The following is a 12,239-nucleotide window of genomic DNA, read 5'->3' on the forward strand; positions in this document are numbered from 1 at the left end:
ATAGTTCTGAGAACGTTAAGAAACAACGTTATTCTGTGGGAATTTCAGTACTTTAGTGTAAAGTTTTCTGCAGGTTTCCTCTTGGTTCTATTTAAAGTCATTGTTTTAAGAACATTAAGACAATGTTACATAAGAACCACAAGAAAAAAATTGTAGCGTTCAAAGAACATTCTAATAATGTTATTTAAAATCATATACATCCATTCTGTGTCAACAAAACTCTCTCTATCCTCTTTCTTCTTAAGTGTGTTCAGGTGTATTGGCTGTGCCCAATAATTGGGCGCCCTGGTCTTAACGAGTTTCCTTTGAAATGGGGTCTGTTGGAATATAATAAAATTAACATCTTTGTATGAGTTTAAAAAACATGGCATGCTACTGTAGCTCCATCCTGCTGTCGCAGTGAACCAATTCCATGGAGAGAGAACAGAAGATCATAGGTTTGAATCTCACTGACGCTGTGCCAAAATAAAAGACAAATGTGTTTGCATTATTAATTTCCATGTGTCCTATCTCTGCTTGGAGTTCAAAACAGTTAACCTAAGCTAGCAGTCTTATTGAAACGTTCAGTGAAAGTTTTATATGATTCAAAAACCTCAAAATAACCTTTATATTTAGTTCAAAACATTCACAACATTTAGAGAATGTTCTCAGAACGTTATTTGATCACCTTCAAATAACCTATAATTTCAGTTCTCAGAACGTTAATAAAACCTCCCAGGAAAACTTTCAGGCAACCATAGTAAAAGGTTCTCAGAACCTCCGTGCAACCTAAAAATGTACATTCCCAGAACGTTTTAAAAACGTTCAGTTTTACCGATCAGGAAACTTATGGCTTTGTTCCCAGAATCAATTGGAAACCAAAAACTTCTGTCCCACAACTTCCAAGGAACTAAATGTGCTAGCTGGGGTACTACTGCATGTCTTTTTCGCATCCCATGTCTCAGCAATGTTAGGCAGTGGCTGCAGCAGCAAGCCTGGTAAAAAGTGGTGTGAGTACGTCCCGAGAATAACAACGGAACTACTATTTCCAGGATGCTGTGCGACCATATCAGATGTGATGACTACTCCTTGGTCTCTACCATAGAAATAGAATAGACCCCATAGAAATAGATTTGAATTCTATGTCTATGGTTTTTACCCTAGAGTGCCCACTGCAAGACTGAGGTATTTCAATAGCAGGTGTTGATCAATCACATTACATATTCCCCCCACTTTGACTGACAACCCACAACCATGGGGGAGAGATTTCCAGACTTCTATCTTGACAGTGAGTCATCACCACCTCTGTGCTACCACTGGGGAGTAGTACTCTCCGCACAGGGTGATTTAGCCCAAGACCACTGATGCTGGTGAGATTCTCCATAGAAAAGTTGCACTTTGTGATTCCTTTTGAACACGGTGGGAAAATACTGATATTACCCTTACTTTACCCAGAGGCTCATAATACATGATGGCAATGCGAAAGCTCTTGGGGGGATGAATACATTTCCAACAAGAGAATTTGTTACAGTATAGAAAATAATCATTTTGCCTGTAATTAGCCAAATATAATTGTGATGGTGGATCAGTTCGGTTAAAGGGGAGGGTGTAGTAGCAGCTCATTATAATGGGGTGGAGGGGTGGTGAACATTACCTCCGTCTTAAAGGGGAGAGGACATCAGAAGAAGGGCAATAGATGGAGAGAAACAGTGAGAAGTGAAAGTGAGAGACACAGACGACAAGAAAGAGGGAGGAAGGAGTCTGGGTGACACCCACTAGCTGGGTCTGGGGTATGGGGGCCGGAAGGGGTCAGAGCTGGGGTCGGGGTCAGGCTAGAGGGGTAAATGCTTGGACCTCAAAGGCGGGTCTGGGCCTCGGGGATGTAGATCTCGATGCTGTCCGCCCGCTCTGTGGCTGAGTTCTGTCTGAAAGAAGCCGCCCGCTTAGCTGCCATGAGGCGGCGCCGGGCCTCCTGACGCTGGCGGTCCTGCAGGTCCAGAGAGCGCTCCCGCATCACGCCGCCACGCCCCTTCGGAGGCCTCTTTGGCAGCGGGGGAGGCCACTTCCTCTCCTTTTTAGAGAGAGAGAGAGAGAGAGAGAGAGAGAGAGAGAGAGAGAGAGAGAGAGAGAGAGAGAGAGAGAGAGAGAGAGAGAGAGAGAGAGAGAGAGAGAGAGAGAGAGAGAGAGAGAGAGAGAGAGAGAGAGAGAGAGAGAGAGAGAGAGAGAGAGAGAGAGAGAGAGAGAGAGAGAGAGAGAGAGAGAGAGAGAGAGAGAGAGAGAGAGAGAGAGAGAGAGAGAGAAATTTGAGCCATGTAATTTTCTGAACAAGGGCAGGATAAAACAATAAAAATAAGTAAGCATTGGCCAATAACATTAGACAATACACCTCCACAGTCCAGTTTGCTAGCTGTGAAAAGCTATACAGCTAAGCAAGGGTAACAACTCCATTAACATACCTGTAATGGCGTCTTCTTCTCGGGGCTCTCCACGGGCCTCCACTCGTTGCTCTTGATTTCCTGCAGCTCGTCAAACTTGGCAGTGACGTCGTCGATGGAGAGCTGCAGCAGGTCCCAGAATCCGGCCAGGTCCTGAGAGGTGGGGCGGGGCATGGCGCTGGGGTCCTGAGGGGTGAAGGGTGGCAGGGAAGGGGGGTGACCGGAAAAGTGAAAGGTGGGGGAGGGAGAACATTTTATATAGTTATCAACACCTCAGTGACCATGAGAACGTGTGTCTGCTTACATTTCATGAAAAGTATATCTGGTATAGTCATAACTGTTATAGACTATAATTGGGATTTTTAAATGCTTGTGTTACATCACCAGCAATTGCATCTTCCAACACCTGAAAACTGTCCAACCACTAGATGTCCTCCTTAACTCTTTAAATAACAGATGTATTTCACGTCCTTTTGCCAGCCGTGAGCTCCATTTCATGGAGCAAATCAAGGCTACATCCATGTGGCGTTCTACACTATAAAAGAGCATTCATCACGCCCACTTATCTGTTTCTGTAAACGTTCAACACATAATTACACATAAAGGTTGGCAATGACTCAGCACACAAACGCAACACGGTGTGCTGTATGCCTGAACAGGTTCGACATTGAGATTTGTGTTACTGACCACTTGCGCTGTCAAGATGACACAAACACGTGCGCGCACACACACACCACCCCCAAACACACACTCGACCCCACCTCCTCCACCGCCCCCCACACAGTCATTACGGTTGTGATATGGGGTTATGCTAGGGGTAGTGCTCTCTCTCACTCTGGTAGGGGTACTAGTCAGTGGGACACGTTAGAGAGGCTCAGGGCAATCTAAGCCCTGTCACAGTAAATGTGGGACTTCATCCATCATCCCATTATCTCCGGGGGAACGCAGATAGAGAGCCCACGGCCCCTCAGAAAGAGAGCAAAACACTGGCTTTAAGGTATCATAGTCATCAGACACAAAAAAACAATCACGCTACAGCAAGAGAGAAGGGTCATTAAAGCCCCTCCTCTCACAAACTCTTTGTTTTTTTCATTTAAGAAATGTCTGCATTGTGTGAAGAAATGGCAAGTGAAGGATCATTTGAGCACAGTCTCTCTCAAAAAGGAACTTAACAAAGAGTATAGCTCTGGAAACTGTATTTGTGTGTCTTCTGAGACTAGCCCTACAGTAACTAACGCAGGTTGACAGGTTGGTGGGTAATTAAAATGAGGTCTTACGAAAATGTGAAAACTTCTCGACTACGTTTGGGGTGAGTAACGAGAGAGGGTAGAAGGTTCGTTATTCAAAACCCATTGAAAGTCTGTCTCTCTGTGTTAATGAATGGCGTGAACGTAGACACCTCAGTTTCCTATTGTTATTCTTCTTCCACTTACTGTGGGGGGTCAGTACAAGCAGAAGGCCTGTTTCGATGTCAATTGGGACAGCTATTACTGGAAGCAGCCAGTCCTCCCACAGGCACAGCACTTATCAAGCCCTGTGTGCTGTCAGTAAGTCCTCAACAGTGAGAATGTGAGATATAAGGTTTCATTTAATACACAACAATGATGTATGCATGCGTATGTTCTCACACACACACACGTCATGGTACACCCATCATGGTACACCCGCCATGGTCTATTATAGTATTATAGGGCACTTACCAGGTTCTGCTGACACAGCCAGTAGAACTGCTGGAATTTTTGAGACATGAGGAGCTGTGCGCTGCCCACGGCACTTCGGATTTTCCCTAGGACTGGAGGACACACACACACAGACAGACAGACAGACAGACAGACAGACAGACAGACAGACAGACAGACAGACAGACAGACAGACAGACAGACAGAGAGAGAGAGAGAGAGAGAGAGAGAGAGAGAGAGAGAGAGAGAGAGAGAGAGAGAGAGAGAGAGAGAGAGAGAGAGAGAGAGAGAGAGAGAGAGAGAGAGAGAGAGAGAGAGAGAGAGAGAGAGAGAGAGAGAGAGAGAGAGAGAGAGAGAGAGAGAGAGAGAGAGAGAGAGAGAGAGAGAGAGAGAGAGAGAGAGAGAGAGAGAGAGAGAGAGAGAGAGAGACATGCGCGTATGGAGTGAGATTAGAGACTTAATTCTGTAAATATAGTCAGGCAAAAAATACTATAAAATAAATCATATGCTCCAAAACATTTGAAAATGATATATTTTTTTCTACCATTTCTCAGAGAAAGAGATTTTGTTTAACAAGTCATCTTTTTTTCTCTCAAAACGATAGGGGTGAAATAATTGGCACCATCAACGTTTTCAATACCCCACCTTGCAAGGAAAACAGCACTGGGGCTTTTTCTAAAATGTTTTATGAGATTGGAGAACACATTGGGAGGGAACTTGGACCATTCCTCCATACAGAATCCTTCCAGATCCTCGATATATTTTGCCTGTGCTTATGGCCTGCCATCTTCCATTCAAACCACAGGTTTTCAATGGGGTCAGGAGACTGAGATGGCCATTTTGATGTGTGCTTGGGGTTATTGTCTTGCTGGTAGATTCACGCACGACCAAGTTTTTGGCTAAAATGTCCTGGTACTGGGTAAAGTTCATGATGCCGTTGACCTTAACAAGGGCCCCAGGACCAGTGGAAGCAAAATAGCTCCATAACATCAAAGATTCACCACCATATTATACAGTATGTATGGGGTTCTCTCCTGCTTATGCATACTTATTTCGATGCAAAACCCATCACTGGTGTGCGTAGCCAAAGAGCTCTATTTTCAAGTCATCTGACCACAACACCGGTTCTAATCCAAGTGCCAACGGCGTTTAGCAAACGCCAGACGTTTACATTTGTTGGATGACATGACAATAGAGCTCTTTGGCTACGCACCAGTGTTATCTCACTCAAATCTGTCCACTGCATCAAGAATCAAAATACTGGACAGGTATTCATTAGCAAATGTGTGAATAACAACGCTTGTTGGTTGCATTACATTTCCATCCACAAACATAACTTTGCCCATTCAATTCTAAAGGGTTATCAGTGAATGCATTGGGAAACGAATGCATTAGAATATGAACAGCCCCTGCCTTAGGGACTATAGAGCCAGTACATGCCTCTATGCTGCAGCGTCAGAAACTCACTCTCCTCCGACAGGTCATGCTCTTCCGCCTCCCTCTCCATGTCTTTACACCATCCCTCCATCCTCTTAGTTTCATTATGGAGGAGCTGCATGAACCAGCTGCCGTCCCTGCGGAGGGGGGACACCCTACCCGTCTCTACCCCCTCCAGAGAGGGCTCTGTCAGCCACGACTCGGGCTGCGGGCTGGGCGGTCCGCTGGAGGAGCGCTGGTAGTCCTCCCGGTAGCTGAAGAGCCCCTGGGTGCGGACGGTGCGGACAGCCCCGTACTGGGTGGGCGTGCTAGGCTCCGAGTGGCCCCCGCGGAAGCCCAAGCCCCCTCCGAACTGCAGGCCCTTGTCCTCCATGGTGGGGAAGCCCTCTAGTTCCATGTCAGCTTGTACGGCCGTCGTCACGCTGTTGGAGCGCTTGAACCTGCCATGTCTGAGGGAGCATACACACATGCAGACACACACATACAAATATATGTATACAGAGACAAATAAATAGATTAGAAGAATAATATATGGGTCCAAAGAGAGAGAAAACAAATATATTGATGAACACATTCAGAGAAACAGTATACAGCGCCTTTGGAAAGTATACAGACCCCTTGACTTTTTCCAAATTGTTTAACGTTACAGCCTCTTTCTAAAATTGATTAAATGTAAAAACATCCTCAGACATCTACACACAATACCACATACTGACAAAGCGAAAACAGGTTTTTAGATTTTTTTGCAAATCTATCAAAAATAAATAACAGAAATACCTTATTTACTTAAGTATTCAGACACTTTGCTATGAGACTCAAAATTGAGCTCAGGTGCATCCTGTTTCCATTGATCATCCTTGAGATGTTTCTACAACTTGATTGTAAGCCACCTGTGGTAAATTCAATTGATTGGACATGATTTGGAAAGGCACACCTGTCTATAAAAGGTCCCACAGTTGACAGTGCATGTCAGAGCAAAAACCAAGCCATGAGGTCGAAGGAATTCTCGGTAGAGCTCAGACAAAGAATTGTGCTGCAGATCTGGGAAATGGTATCAAAACATTTCTGCAGCATTGGAAGTCCCCAATAACACAGTGCCCTCCATCATTCTTAAATGGATTTTGGAGCCAACAAGACTCTTCCTAGAGCTGGCGGCTCAGCCCAAATGAGCAAATGGGGGGAGAAAGGCCTTGGTCAGGGAGGTGACCAAGAACCCTATGGTCACTCTGACAGAGCTCTAGAGTTCCTCTGTGGAGATGGGAGAACCTTCCAGAAGTACAACTATCTGTGCAGCACTCCACCAATCAGGCCTTTATGGTAGAGTGGAAGCCACTCCTCAGTAAAAGGCACATGACAACCCGCTTGGAGTTTGCCAAAAGGCACCTAAAGACTCTCAGACCACGAGAAACAAGATTCTCTGGTCTGATGAAAGTAAAGACTCTTCGGCCTGAATGCCAAGGGTCACGTCTGGAAGAAACCTGGCACCATCCCTACAGCGAAGCATGGTGGTGACAGCATCATGCTGTGGGGATGTTTTTCAGCGGTAGGGACTCGGAGACTAGTCAGTATCGAGGCAAAGATGAACGGAGCAAAGTACAGGGAGATCCTTGATGAAAACCTGCTCCAGAGCACTCAGGACCTCAGACTGGGGTGAAGGTTCACCTTCCAACAGGACAATGACCCTAAGCACACAGCCAAGACAAGTCGCTGAATGTCCTTGAGCCAGAGCCCAGACTTGAACCCGATCGAACATCTCTGGAGATACTTGAAAATAGCTGTGCAGCAATGCTCCCCATCCAACCTGACAGAGCTTGAGAGGATCTGCAGAGAAGAATGGGAGAAACTCCTGAAATACAAGCTTGTAGTGTCATACCCAAGAAGACTCGAGGCTGTAGTTGCTGCCAAAGGTGCTTCAACAAAGTACTGACTAAAGGGTCTGAATACTTATGTAAATGTGATATTTCAGTTTTGTTTTTTAATTATAAATGAGCAAAAATTTCTAAAAACGTGTTTTTGCTTTGTCATTATGGGATATTGTGTGTAATTTGATGAGGGGAAAAAACGAAGTAATCAATTTTAGAATAAGGCTGTAACGTAACAAAATTTGGAAAAAGTCAAGGGGTCTGAATACTTTCCAAAGGCGTTGTATACAAAAAACTATTAATTCAACAGAACATGAGCAATATAAGTTTCACAACATCGATAAATATTGATTTAGTGCAATCAGGACCCAGAGGGAGATTATCAACTGCTGCTGTAAAAGGTCAGAGGGCAAACTGCAACGGTTGTATTGTCTGTTTCCATTTCCTGTGTGCGTACCGTTTGTCATCCTCCACCTGGGTGCCCACAGAATGGTACTGAGGAAGCCCTTTGCTCTCCGACTCGGAGTCTGTCGCCGTCTCCACCTGGTAAATACCAATTTGATCATAAACAATAACACACGTCAATGTCAGTAACATCTTTATTACAGTATAATGGGTGACTACTTTACTAGTACACTAAGTGAACATCAATGAGGCTGCTTAGTAAACCATAGTGATCTATACTATATATACAGAGAGACTGAGAGAGACAAGGGAGACTGAGAGAGGCCGGTGTTTGTCCTGAGACCCCTATATCCTGAGCAAAGGATTGTCTCCCTGAGAGTGATGGCGTTTATGGGCCGGTATCTCTCTGTATCCCCAACGCATGGTTCACTTTACACACAGACACAGACACACACAGACACACACACACACAGACACGCGCACGTGCACACACACACACAGTCATCTCAACAGTACAGTCCCAGTGCTTAAAAATAATGACGTTGAAAAAGTTGAGTATGGAATAAAATGTCAATGAGTACTTCATAGTACACAACTAAGGTTATTCTGCTGATATTGATGATGAGGTTGATGAAGACGATGGTGACGATACATCGGTTTCTATCTTCCCCTTGAGAAACTGCATCGCAAAAGAGACAGAATCTTGGCATGAAAGGGAAATGAGCGGTTTAAACGGTCACATTAATGTTATATGATGTGTTTCATATCAATTCAGAGGCCATGAGAATGTGTAAAACATGTTCACAAGCCGCCGCAGCCGGCGTCCAGAAAATACTTTGAGTCATTAGTAAATGTAATTCTATTTCTTTCATTAGTTTGATTTGTTGCCCGTGTAAAATAGATAACGTGATCAAATTGAATTACACCGATAAACAATCATCATCAACATTTTCCGTCTAATGTTATTCTACTCTATTAGTCATCATGAGGTGATATATGTGTGTGTGTGTGTGTGTGTGTGTGTGTGTGTGTGTGTGTGTGTGTGTGTGTGTGTGTGTGTGTGTGTGTGTGTGTGTGTGTGTGTGTGTGTGTGTGTGTGTGTGTGTGTGTGTGTGTGTGTGTGTTATATCGAGCTGAGTGCTGCCTGGGCTCTCCGGGCTGGCCAGTGGCTGTAGAGCTGTGTGGTCATTAATCCTTATTGGTCAGGGTCCCATTGGGTCAGTGTGAGATAGCTACTTTTAATTAGTTTTATTTCACCTTTATTTAACCAGGTAAGCTAGTTGAGAACAAGTTCTCATTTACAATTGCGACCTGGCCAAGATAAAGCAAAGCAGTGCGACACAAACAACAACACAGAGTTACACATGGAATAAACGAGCGTACAGTCAATAACACAATAGAAAAGAAGAAAGTCTATATACAGTGTGTTCAAATGGCATGAGGAGGTAAGGCAAGAAATAGGCCATAGTAGCGAAGTAATTACAGTTTAGCAAATTAACACTGGAGTGATAGATGAGCAGATGATGATGTGCAAGTAGAAATACTTGTGTGCAAAAGAGCAGAGCAGAAAAGTAAATAAAAACAATATGGGGATGAGGTAGGTAGATTGGGTGGGCTATGTACAGCTGCAGCGATTGGTTAGCTGCTTAGATATCTGATGTTTAAAGTTAGTGAGGGAAATATAAGTCTCCAGCTTCAGCGATTTTTGCAATTCGTTCCAGTCATTGGCAGCAGAGAACTGGAAGGAAAGGCGAAGGAAAGGCAAAGAAGGTGTTGGCTTTGGGGACGACCAGTGAGATATTCCTACTGGAGCGCGTGCTACGGGTGGGTGTTGTTATCGTGACCAGTGAGCTGAGATAAGGCGGAGCTTTACCTAACATAGACTTATAGATGACCTGGAGCCAGTGGGTCTGGCGACGAATATGTAGCGAGGGCCAGCCGACCTGAACATACAGGTCGCAGTGGTGGGTGGTATAATGGGCTTTGGTGACAAAACGGATGGCACTGTGATAGACTGCATCCAGTTTGCTGAGTAGAGTATTGGAAGCTATTTTGTAAATGACATCGCCAGCTATATTCAGTTTTACGAGGGTATGTCTGGCGGCGTGAGTGAAGGAGGCTTTGTTGCAAAATAGGAAGCCGATTCTAGATTTAATTTTGGATTGGATATGTTTAATATGAGTCTGGAAGGAGAGTTTACAGTCTAGCCAGACACATAGGTATTTGTAGTTGTCCACACATTCTAAGTCAGAGTAGTGATGCTAGTCGGTCGGGCGGGTGCGGCCAGCGAACGGTTGAAAAGCTGGCATTTGGTTTTTACTAGCGTTTAAGAGCAGTTGGAGGCCACGGAAGGAGTGTTGTATGGCATTGAAGCTCGTTTGGAGGTTAGTTAACACAGTGTCCAAAGAAGGGCCAGATGTATACAGAATGGTGTCGTCTGCGTAGAGGTGGATCAGGGAATCACCCGCAGCAAGAGCGACATCGTTGTTATAATATATGATATACTTCGCGGTGTGAACGGTTTTTAATGAATGTGCATTTGTGCGCGTATGTTTGTGTGTGTCTTGGTCTAACATCAGCTGTCATGGGGAGTGGAGACACAGTCTAGCAGTGTGTTAGTGCACTTCACTGCAGGCACAATGTGCTGTTGTGAGAAAGGATTCACGTCCTGGGTCGGCCATATGGGACCAGACCATCAACGTGTGTGTATCTAAGCATAATGTGTGTGTGTGTGTGAGCATATGTGTGTATGTATGAACTTGTCTTACCTGAATCCCTATGGAAGAGCGTGGTGTTTTGAGGTATTCCTCAGCCTTGGACACGAGCACTGCCTTGTCACACGTCTGCACGGAGCTGTGGCTGCCCGTGGAGGCGTGCCGCTTGCCCGCCGCCGTCTCCATGGCCAACGTCACCGCCTTGGCACTGTTCAGGCTGTCGGTGGAGTTGTAGAGGGTTCGACCCGAGCCGCCCAGACCGTCCGGCGCCCACAGGATACTCCCCCGCGGGTGCCTTCCCTCGTGGTAGGCATCCTGGGTGGAATCTGTGCTGCTCTGGGCCGTCACCGAGATGAGGGGCTTGGAGGTGGCGCGAGGTGGCACCGGCGGGGGCGTCTTTGCCTTATAGCTAGGCGTGTGCGTCACCGCTGGAGAGCAAACAGGGAGAGGAGCGAGAGGAAGAGGAGTTATTGTAAAACAGAGGTTCTGAAGGGGAGAGAATGGAGGATGATAATATAATACTGAAAGATGGGGCGAGAGATCTCACAACAAGGCGACCCAGTTCACCTGAGTACATATGCTACTACAGTGAGTGATGAAAGCGAATGGCGAAGTGATGAGGGGATTATGTTAAATGCATCACAAGGACACCGGGGACACAGAACAGAAGAAAGGGGAAACTCTTTGAGAGGATTTTTTTTTGTTTTTTTTTGTTACTGCCACAGAGATGAACACTTGACACTGATGCTTCTTTCTGGTTAATAAGCCCAGTGTTTACAGGCTATTGCTCCTTCTGTGCAGTGGAGGATTATGGGTAGCAACCCTTCTTTCAAGTGCAAATGAGAATGTGATCTTAATCCAGATGGACCTCACAGCAGAAAAGGGCTAGCAGCAAGGAGCTACAGTATGCCTACTTCAGGCTGGGCTCATACAGGTAGAGTACCATTGCTTCAATGATATTAAATGCAGTTGCTTGATATGAACTTCTAATTCTGATAGCCTCATATAATTGCTTAAAAAAAACATAGTTATATCTAACAAGCTATGTTAGACAAAGGTGAGAAGATGTTTCTACCAGATTCCTTATGAATTATAACCAGGCTAATTTAGTCCTGTAGGCAGTGAGGAAATATATTAAAAGCCCAATGCAGTAAAAAAGAAAAAGAAATCCAGTGTTTTATATATATTTCCACACGATGCGGTTGGAATAATACTATGAAATTGTGAAAATGATGATAATACTCTTTTAGTGTAAGAGCTGTTTGAACAGCCTGCCTGACATTTCTGCCTGTTTTGGTGGGAGGGAGTTTTGGCCTTCCATGGTGACATCACCATGCAGTAAATTAGTTAATAGACCAATAGGAAAGAGAGTTCCAAACCTCTCTGTTAATAACAGCACATTTTTCAGCACATCCAGAGTACAGTACAACAAATAATGACAGTTAACAGGATAAAAGGAACAGCTCATGGGAGTTCTTGTACTGGAGTCCCAGATACTGCATTCATCAGTAAACACACCAGTTTCAAAAAGACTGCCGCATGCTGATGGCCCTGTGGACTGTGACATTGACGGGCAGAATTTCTAAACCACTATTTTATGAAACTGTGGGATGAGTCACTGAGGGAGAAAAAAAGGCTGTGATTCATTGCCGTGTCAAAAATAGACTTCATCACAAATAGGTTGTGTAACTGGGGAACTCAATAGACCTCAGGTATATTTATTCAGGC

At 44.9% G+C, this 12,239-nt stretch overlaps 1 protein-coding gene across 1 annotated transcript in view; it reads right to left on the bottom strand.

Moving 5' to 3' along the window:
* Positions 1-1,834: 1,834 nt before the first annotated feature.
* Positions 1,835-12,239, bottom strand: part of LOC120024492 (disks large-associated protein 2-like) — an 88,338-nt gene continuing 77,933 nt past the window's right edge. The window contains exons 5-10 of the mRNA XM_038968750.1: positions 10,566-10,939; positions 7,850-7,935; positions 5,561-5,979; positions 4,115-4,206; positions 2,436-2,600; positions 1,835-2,050 (exon numbers count right to left, since the gene is read on the bottom strand). Of these exons, the coding sequence (XP_038824678.1) occupies positions 1,835-2,050; positions 2,436-2,600; positions 4,115-4,206; positions 5,561-5,979; positions 7,850-7,935; positions 10,566-10,939 (1,352 nt within the window). The remainder of the gene's footprint in view (positions 2,051-2,435; positions 2,601-4,114; positions 4,207-5,560; positions 5,980-7,849; positions 7,936-10,565; positions 10,940-12,239) is intronic.

This window comes from Salvelinus namaycush, chromosome 29 (assembly GCF_016432855.1).
Source record: "Salvelinus namaycush isolate Seneca chromosome 29, SaNama_1.0, whole genome shotgun sequence".
In the NCBI taxonomy this organism is placed as follows: domain Eukaryota; kingdom Metazoa; phylum Chordata; class Actinopteri; order Salmoniformes; family Salmonidae; genus Salvelinus; species Salvelinus namaycush.